The 9,205-nt window shown below is 64.8% G+C and overlaps 1 protein-coding gene across 1 annotated transcript; it reads left to right on the forward strand.

Annotated features, from left to right (window-relative positions):
• The first annotated feature begins 848 nt into the window (after positions 1 to 848).
• Positions 849 to 8,874, forward strand: STIP1 (stress induced phosphoprotein 1). The gene is made up of 14 exons (XM_085046434.1): positions 849 to 938; positions 2,022 to 2,231; positions 3,339 to 3,480; positions 3,726 to 3,867; positions 4,422 to 4,584; positions 5,431 to 5,557; positions 5,639 to 5,741; positions 5,821 to 5,941; positions 6,026 to 6,122; positions 6,204 to 6,328; positions 6,663 to 6,699; positions 6,944 to 7,047; positions 8,008 to 8,180; positions 8,657 to 8,874. The coding sequence occupies exons 1-14, from the start codon at positions 849 to 851 to the stop codon at positions 8,727 to 8,729; spliced, it is 1,707 nt and encodes a 568-aa protein (XP_084902560.1). The 3' UTR covers positions 8,730 to 8,874.
• The last annotated feature ends 331 nt before the right edge of the window (positions 8,875 to 9,205 follow it).

Raw genomic sequence — 9,205 nt, forward strand, 5'->3', positions numbered from 1 at the left:
ATTTTGCCCCCCTCCCCTTCCCCCCACCCCCCGCGAGGTGCCTTCACCCCTCCCCCCCGCCCCTGCCGTCGGATTTGGGGAAAAAAGGACCAAAATCAGGAAAAAACCGACCCAAGAGGGCCGAGGGGGGACCCGAAACCCCCTTCTTCCCCCCCCCAAATAAACCCAGCGGCTCCTTTTCCTGCCGGTGACTCTTTTCCGGGGGCGGGGGGGGTTAGGGGGGGCTGGGGGGGTCACTGGGGGTCACTGGGGGGGTGACACAGGGACACCGGGGGTCGGATGAGCTACGGGGGAGGGTTGGGGGCGGGAATTGGGGGTCGGGGGGTCTCGGGAATGGGGGGTCACGCCAGGGGTCTGTCAAGGTCACACGTGTGTCACACAACAACCCCTTCCCCCATCAAAGAGACCCCCTTGACCACGGGCGGGGGTCCCTCCTGCAAGCCCCGCCCCTCAATACAAGCCCCGCCCCTCGTGGATAGCCCCGCCCCTTTTCAAACAAGCCACGCCCCTCAGCCGGGAAACACGTGCGACAGCGAGACCTCCGCTCCGCCAGGGGGCGCGCTCCGCCCTCCGCCTCTCCCCCCTCCCGGTGTGATTGTCGCCTCTCGCAGCCAATGGGAGAAGCGGAACATTCCAGAAGTCACAGCGGAGCCTGACCAATGGGCGCCCAGCGCCGGCTGGTCTGACCAATGGGAATACACGAGGGCGGGCCTTCATGCCGGGTTCCGCTGAGGGCGGGACCGGAACGGGGCGGGCTCAGCTGCCAGCGGCAGCCAATAGGAATGCGGAAGCGCTGAAAACAGCCAATGGGAAGGCGCGCGGGGGCGGGAGGGCGGGGAAGGCGGCCAATGGGGCGCGGGGGGCGTGGCCGCGGGGTTCTAGCAGCTTCCAGAGGGCGGCGCGGGAGCGGCGCGAGCGGAGCCGAGGCCATGGAGGAGGTGGCGGGGGGGGCGCGGAGGGGCCTGAGGGGACACGGAGGGACATGAGGGGACACGGAGGGACATGAGGGGACACGGAGGGGCTGGGGGCCTTGGGGGGCGCGGGGGCGGGGCTCGGGCTGGGGGCTGGGGCAGGGGGGTGTAATGGGATCCGTACAGAGATCCGGCGGCCCTGCCGGGCTCGGGGGGCTCTGAGGGGGATGGCGGGCCCTGAGGGGGCTCAGGGCGGTGTCGCGTTGTCTGGGGGTCCCTGAGGGGGAGCGAGGGGTCGCCGGCGGGGTTCAGGGTCCTTGAGGACGCGGGAGGGCCTTGGGGAGGGCCTGGAGGGGTTTGGGGTTCTCGGGGCCCAGCTCCTTTCTGACGTTCTTTTTCTTTCTCTTTCTCCTTTTTCTCCTTATTTTTATCTCTTTTCTCACCTCTCTCATCTTCATCCTTCCGGCCTTCCTCACGCCTGTCTTCTTCCTCGCTCCCTCCTGTTGCTCTCACGCTGCTTCCTTCCCTTCCTCTTCCTCGCACTCTTATCCTTTCCACTTTCTCGCACTTTAATGCTCATTTTGCTCCCGCCTTCATTCTATTTTTCTTCCTCGCAACTTCATCATTCTCATATTCCTTGCATCTTCACCCTTTTCCTCTTCCTCACATTTTCATTCTCATCTTCTTTGCGCCTGCATTCCCTTCGGATCTTCACCTTTCTCCTCTTCATCCTCTTCATCTCCTTCATCTTCCTCACACTTTGCCGCTTCGCTGTTTTTTCTCCTTTGCCTTCATCCCCTTTCTTTCGCCTCTCTCTCCTTCAATCCCCCTCTTCCTCCTCCTCTTCATTTTCTTCCCTTCCCGTTCCTCCTCTTCCTCGCACTTTCCGGTGTCCCCCGGTGTCCCCCCGCTGTCCCCCTCGCTGTCCCCCTGCTATCCCCCCGCTGTCCCCCCGCTGTCCCCTCGCTGTCCCCTCGCTGTCCCCTCGCTGTCCCCCCCGCTGTCCCCCCGCTGTCCCCTCGCTGTCCCCCTCGCTATCCCTCCGCTGTCCCCCCGCTGTCCCCCCGCTGTCCCCCCGCTGTCCCCCCGCTGTCCCGCGGTGTCCCGCAGGCGCAGGAGCTGAAGGAGCGGGGGAACCGGGCGCTGGCGGCGGGGGACGTGGGGGCAGCCGTGGGGCACTACTCGGCCGCCATCGCCCGGGACCCCAACAACCACGTCCTGTTCAGCAACCGCTCGGCCGCCTACGCGCGGCTCGGCGACTACAGCCGGGCCTTGGCCGACGCCTGCCGCACGCTGGAGCTGCGCCCCGACTGGGCCAAGGTGGGGGGCTCGGGGGTGGGATCGAGGGGGCTCGGGACGGGGGGACGTGGGCGAGCTGTGGGGTCGTGGAGGGACAGGGTGGGGGGACAGGTTGTGGAGGAGCAAGGTGGGGGTCCCAGGGTGTCCCACCATGGAGGGACAGGGTGGGGGGGGTGTGTGGTCCCTATAGGGTCATGGAGGGACAGTGTGGGGGTCTCAGGGGGTCCCACCATGGAGGGACGGGGTGGGGGGCTGATCGTGGGGGTTGTGTGGTCTCTATCGGGTTGTGGAGGAACAGGATGGGGGTCCCTGGGGGTCCCACCGTGGAGGGACAGTGTGGGGGGCTGTGTGGTCCCTATAGGGTCTTGGAGGGACCAGTTGGGGGTCCCAGTGGGTGTCAGCCTAAGGAGAGACAGGGGGTGATCCCAGAGTGTCCCACCCTGGAGGGACAGGATGGGGGGCTGATCGTGGGGGGTTGTGTGGTGCCTATAGGGTCATGGAGGGACAGGATGGAGGTCCTGGGGGTCCCACCATAGACAGACAGTGTGGGGGGCTCTGTGATCCCTATAGGGTCATGGAGGGACCAGATGGGGGTCCCAGGGGGTCTCAGCCCAAGGAGGGAGGGGGGGAATCCCAGAATGTCCCACCATGGAGGGACAGAGTGGGGGGCTGTGTGGTCCCTATAGGGTCATGGAGGGACAGAACGGAGGTCCTGGGGGTCCCACCATGGAGGGACAACCTGGGGGGCTCTGTGGTCCCTTTAGGGTCATGGAGGGACAGGATGGGGGTCCAGCTGGGGGGTCTGCATGGTCCCCATCGGGTCATGGCAAAACAGGGCAGGGGTCTGATTTTGGGAGGTCTACATGGCCCACACCAGCCCGTGAATGGACAGGGTGGGGGTCCCTGAGTGTCCCACCGTGGAGGGACAGGGTGGGGGGCTGTGTGGTCCCTATAGGGTCATGGAGGGACAGGGTGGGGGTCCCAGGGGGTCTCAGCCCAAGGAGGAACGGGGGGGGATCCCAGAGTGTCCCACCATGGGGGGACAGGATGGGGGTCCCAGGGGGTCTGACCATGGAGGGCGAGCTCGGGGGTGTGACCCGGGGGTCCCCCCGCTGTCCTGCCCCCCAGGGGTACTCCCGGAAGGCAGCAGCTCTGGAGTTCCTGCAGCGCCTGGAGGAGGCCAAGGCCACCTACGAGGAGGGGCTGGCGAGGGACCCTGGCAACGAGCAGCTGCTGCAGGGCCTGCGCGGGGTGGAGACCCGGCTGGCAGGTATGGGGGGCTCTGGGGGGGCTTGGGGGGCTCTGGGGAGGGGAGGAGTGGCCGGAGGGAGGTCTCTGGGAGAGGTTTGGGGTGACCCTGAGAGATTTGAGGCAACCCTGAGAACTTTGGGGTTACCCAGAAAAGTTTGGGTTCCCTGGGAGGGGGACAGGGGTGGGTTTGGAGTTCTCAGAACAGAACTGGGGAGTCCCAGTGTGGATTTTTGGGGTCCCTGATCCTTTCTGACCCCGTTTCAGAGCGGAAGATGCTGAACCCCTTCAGTGCCCCCGACCTGCTGGCCCGGCTGGAGGCTGACCCCCGGACACGGGGGCTGCTGGCGGACCCCGAGTACCGACGGCTGCTGGAGACGCTGCGCAGCGACCCGGGGCAGCTCGGGGCGTCAGTGCGGGGCTGGGGGGCTTTGGGGGGCTGGGGTGGCTGGGAAGGGGATTTGGGGGGCTAGGAAGGGGTTTTGGGGGCTGAGATGGGGATAGGAAAGGTTTGGGCTGGGGAGGGGCTTTGGGGACTAGGAAGGGATTTGGGGGCTGAGATGGGGATGGGAAGGGGATTTGGGGACTGGGAAGGGGTTTTGGGGTGCTAGGGAGGGGCTTTGGGGGGCTAGGAAGGGGTTTTGGGGGCTGGGTTGGGCTTGGAAGGGGTTTTGGGGGCTGGGGAGGGGTTTTGGGGGGCTAGGAAGGGGTTTTGGGGGGCTAGGAAGGGGTTTTGGGGACCGGGGGGCTGTGAAGAGTTTGGTGAAAGGCTGGAGGAGTTCAGGGCTGATCTGGGGTGGGGTTAGGGAAGCAGCAGGACCCCTGGGATGGGGCTTAGGGTGCAGATTTTGGGGTTCAGCACCCCCTGGGGGGTTTTGGGATGGGGAATTCGGGGTGCAGCCCCCCCTGGGGGATGTCAGGCTGTGGGTTTTGGGGTCACCAACACCCTGCTGTCCCCCCCAGGAAGCTGCAGGACCCTCGGGTGATGACCACGCTGAGTGTCCTGCTGGGGGTGGAGCTGAGCGGGGCCGAGGAGGAGGAGGAAGCCCCCTCCCCACCTCCCCCACCCCCACCGCCCCCCTCCCAGCCCCCCCCAGCTGAGGAGCTCCCCCAGAACAAGCAGGAGGTGAGTGAGGGTCCCCAAAATCTGGGTTTGGGGCCACCTCTGCACGACTGAGGGGCAGCAGGGGGATGGAGCGGGGTGGGGAGCAGGTTTGGGGGTGTTGAGGGGAATTTGGGGGGGTTGTGGGGCAGGGTTTGGGGTGCTGGGGGAGGAGTTGGGATTTGGGAAGGGTCCCAGACAGGTTTTGGGGTTTTTCTCCCTCTCAGGCCTGGCGGGAGAAGGAGCTGGGTCATGAATGGGGGTCTGGGTGGGAAATTTGGGGCGATTCCATCCAATTTTGGGGTGATTCCCTCCTCAGGCCCAGCAGGAGAAGGAGCCAGGTCATGATAGAGGGTTTAAAGAGCAGATTTGGGGTGATTCCATCCAATTTTGGGGTGATTTTCCTCTCAGACCCAGCGGGAAAAGGAGCTGGGTCATGGGGGAAATCCGGGTAGGAAATTTGGGGCGATTCCATCCAACTTTGGGGTGATTTTCCCCTCAGGCCCAGCGGGAGAAGGAGCTGGGTCATGAATGGGGATCTGGGTGGGAAATTTGGGGCGATTCCATCCAATTTTGGGGTAATTTTCCCCTCATGCCCAGCAGGAGAAAGAACCAGGTCATGATAGGGGGTTTAGAGAGCAGATTTGGGGCAATTCCATCCAATTTTGGGGTAATTTTCCCCTCATGCCCAGCAGGAGAAAGAACCAGGTCATGATAGGGGGTTTAGAGAACAGATTTGGGGCAATTCCATCCAATTTTGGGGTGATTTTCCCCTCAGGCCCAGCGGGAGAAGGAGCTGGGTCATGAATGGGGGTCTGGGTGGGAAATTTGGGGCGATTCCATCCAATTTTGGGGTGATTTTCCTCTCAGGCCCAGCGGGAGAAGGAGCTGGGCAACGCCGCCTACAAGCGCAAGGAGTTCCCGGCAGCCCTGGAGCACTACACCCGCGCCGAGCAGCTGGACCCCACCAACATGACCTATGTCACCAACCAAGCCGGTTCGTCCCCCCCTCAAACCCCAAAAAAACACCCCCCGAACCCCAAAACCCCCCTGAATCCCCCGAATTTCCCCCTCGCAGCTGTGTACTTCGAGACGGGCGAGTACGAGCGCTGCCGGGCGCTGTGCGAGCGCGCCATCGAGGTGGGCCGGGAGAACCGCGAGGACTACAGGCAGATTGCCAAGTGAGTCTGGGGGATTTGGGGTCCCTGCTGTGCCCCCCAAACCGTCCCCGTCCCCTCCAAACCGTCCCTGTCCCCGCAGGGCTTACGCTCGCATCGGGAACTCGTATTTCCGCGAGGAGCGCTACAAGGACGCCGTGCACTTCTACAACAAATCCCTGGCCGAGCACCGCACGCCCGACGTGCTCAAGAAGTGCCAGCAGGTGCCGTGGGGGGCACGGGGACAGCGGGGGGTAACCCCCCTGGCCCCCCCCTGAACCCCCCAACCGCTGCTGCTGCTGCTGCAGGCAGAGAAGATCCTGAAGGAGCAGGAGCGCTTGGCCTACATCGACCCCGACCTGGCGCTGGAGGAGAAGAACAAGGGCAACGAGTGCTTCCAGCGAGGTCTGGGGGGGCTCTGGGAGGGGTTTTGGGGGGTCCTGGGGGGCTGGGGCAGCCCCTGAGACCCAGGGGGGTGTGTTTTAGGGGATTACCCCCAGGCCATGAAGCACTACACCGAGGCCATCCGGCGCAACCCGCACGAGGCTCGGCTCTACAGCAACCGCGCCGCCTGCTACACCAAACTGCTCGAGTTCCCCCTCGCCCTCAAGGTCTGCGGCTCCTGGGGGGGCTTGGGATGGTTTGGAGGGGGCTGGGGGTTGATTTGGGGGGGTGGGGAGCAATTTGAGGGGGCTTGGGATTGGTTTGAGGGTCCTGGGTGTTGGTTTGATGGGGCAGGAGGGCTCTGGGGGTTGGTTTGAGGGGTTGGGGGCCAATTTGGGGGTGGTTTTGGGATTGGTTTGAGGGTCTTGGGGTGGTCTGGGGGGACAAAGGGGACCTGGGTGCTGGTTTGGGGACACGGGGGAAGTCCTGGGGGTCGTTTTGAGGGTGCAGGGGCCAGTTTGGGGCTCGTGGGACCCTCCTGACCTCCCCCTTTTTCCCCAGGACTGTGAGGAGTGCATCCGGCTGGAGCCCACCTTCAGTGAGTGGGGTCACGAGGGGACAGTGGGGACACGAGGGGACAGTGGGGACACGAGGGGACAGTGGGGACACGAGGGGACAGCGGAGACAGGTTTTGCCCTGCCTCTGCTTTGTGTTTATCATTATCATCATCATTATCCACCTCTTTCTCTGCCTGTCCCTGTGTGTTCCTCCTTGTCCCCGTGTCCCCCCCATGTCCCCATGTGTCCCCCCCCATGTCCCCACGTGTCCCCCGCTGTCCCCAGTCAAGGGCTACACGCGGAAGGCAGCAGCACTCGAGGCCATGCGTGATTACACCAAGGCCATGGAGGTTTATCAGCGTGCCCTGGACCTCGACCCCTCCTGCAAGGTGAGCCTGGGACCCCCCTGAGGACCCCCTGTGACCCCCATGTGCCCTGTGACCCCAGCATGTCCCCCAGGAGGTGACAGAGGGGCAGCAGCATCACTGTCTGGGGGTGCAGCAGCGGCACTCGGAGCCCCATGTCCCCTGTGACACCCCATGTCCCCTGTGCCCCCCTGTGACCCCCATGTCCCCTGTGACACCCTCTGTGATCCCCATGTCCCCTGTGACCCCCATGTCCCCTGTGACCCTGATGTCCCCTGTGCCCCCCTGTGACCCCCATGTCCCCTGTGACCCCCTGTGACCTGCCATGTCCCCTGTGACACCCTCTATGACCCCCATGTCCCCTGTGACCCCCGTGTCCCCCAGGAGGTGGCAGAGGGGCAGCAGCGTCACTGCCTGTGGGCGCAGCAGCGGCACTTGGAGCCCCCCGACCCCTGTGACCCCCTCTGTGACCCCCCATGTCCCCTGTGACCCTCTGTGACCCCCCATGTCCCCTGTGACCCTCTGTGACCCCCATGTCCCCCAGCCCCCTGTGACCCCCTTGTCCCCTGTCCCCCTCTGTGACCCCCATGTCCCCTGTGACCCTCTGTGACCCCCATGTCCCCTGTGACCTGCCATGTCCCCTGTGACACCCTCTGTGACCCCCATGTTCCCCGTGTCCCCAGGAGGCCGCTGAGGGGCAGCACCAGTGCCTGCGGGGGCAGCAGCAGCGCTTGGAGCCCCCTGACCCCTGTGACCCCCTGTGACCCTGATGTCCCCTGTCCCCCTCTGTGACCCTGATGTCCCCTGTGCCCCCCAGGAGGTGGCAGAGGGGCAGCAGCAGCATCACTGCATGCGGGTGCAGCAGCAGCGCTTGGAGCCCCCCGACCCCTGTGACCCCCCATGTCCCCTGTGACTCCCCTTGTCCCCTGTCCCCCTCTGTGACCCCGATGTCCCCTGTGACCCCGATGTCCCCTGTGTCCCCAGGAGGCCGCCGAGGGGCAGCGCCGGTGCCTGCGGGGGCAGCAGCAGCGCTCGGAGCCCCCCGAGGAGCTGCGGCGCCGCGCCCTGGCTGACCCCGAGGTGCAGCAGATCATGGGTGACCCTGCCATGCGCCTCATCCTCGAGCAGATGCAGAAGGACCCTCAGGCCCTCAGCGAGTGAGTGCCTGGGGGGTCCCCGAGGGGTTGGGGGGCTCCCCAGGTGTCCCTGAAGTGTCCCAGGGGGTCATCGGGGTGTGACACAGTGACACTGAGGCCATGCAGAGCCTCTTGAGGGATCCCCAGCTGTCCGTGAGGTGTGCCAAGGGGATCCCCAGGTGTCCTCAGGGGTCATGGAGGGTCCCCAGGTGTCCCAGGTGCCCCGCAAGGTGTGACAGGGTGGTGTCACCCAGTCCCCAGAATGTCCCCAAGGCATCACTGTGTGTCCCCAACGTGTCACTGAGTATCCCTATGATGTTCCGAGGTGTCCCCAAGGTATCACTGAGTGTCCCCAGGGCATCATTGAATGTCCCCAGGATGTCCCTGGGAGTCCCCAAGATGTCCCTGGGAGTCCCCAAGATGTGCTGAGGTGTCCCCAAGGTGTCATTGGGTGTCCCCACCCTGGCATCTCCCCTGACTCCCCATTTCCCCCCCAGGCACCTCAAGAACCCCCTGATAGCCCAGAAGATCCAGAAGCTGATGGACGTGGGGCTCATCGCCATCCGGTGACCCCCCCCAAACCCCGGGGACCCCCCTGGGACCCCCCCGGGGACACCCCGACCCCTCGGGGGGGTCTGGGGGCGCTGCCCCTCCCCTCCTCCATCTCGTGTCGGTTCTGGGGCGCTGCCACCCCCAATAAAGAGCGGAGCAGTGACACTGGCGTGGGGGGAAATGGGGCTGGGGGCTTCTGGGGGTAGGAAATAATGGGGGAAAATCAGGGTGGGGCTGGGAGGGGAGTTGGGGGGATTTTGGGGGGGAAATAGGGGGTCCTGAGAAGGTTGGGAGGGGCATTGGGCTCTCAGTGTGTGAGGACAGGAGGGGTGGGGGGTCTGAGCTGCTCATATGAGGATGGGGGTGACCCCCTCCCACAAAGATTTGGGGGGTCCAAACCCCTCCCCTGAGGATTTGGGGTATTCCAGACCCTTCCCACGAGGATTTGGGGGGCTCCAAACCCCCCCACGAGGATTTGGGGTATTCCAGACCCT

The sequence above is a fragment of the Lichenostomus cassidix genome, unplaced genomic scaffold (genome assembly GCF_008360975.1).
Source record: "Lichenostomus cassidix isolate B80296 unplaced genomic scaffold, HeHo_3.0 HiC_scaffold_40, whole genome shotgun sequence".
Lineage (NCBI taxonomy): Eukaryota > Metazoa > Chordata > Aves > Passeriformes > Meliphagidae > Lichenostomus > Lichenostomus cassidix.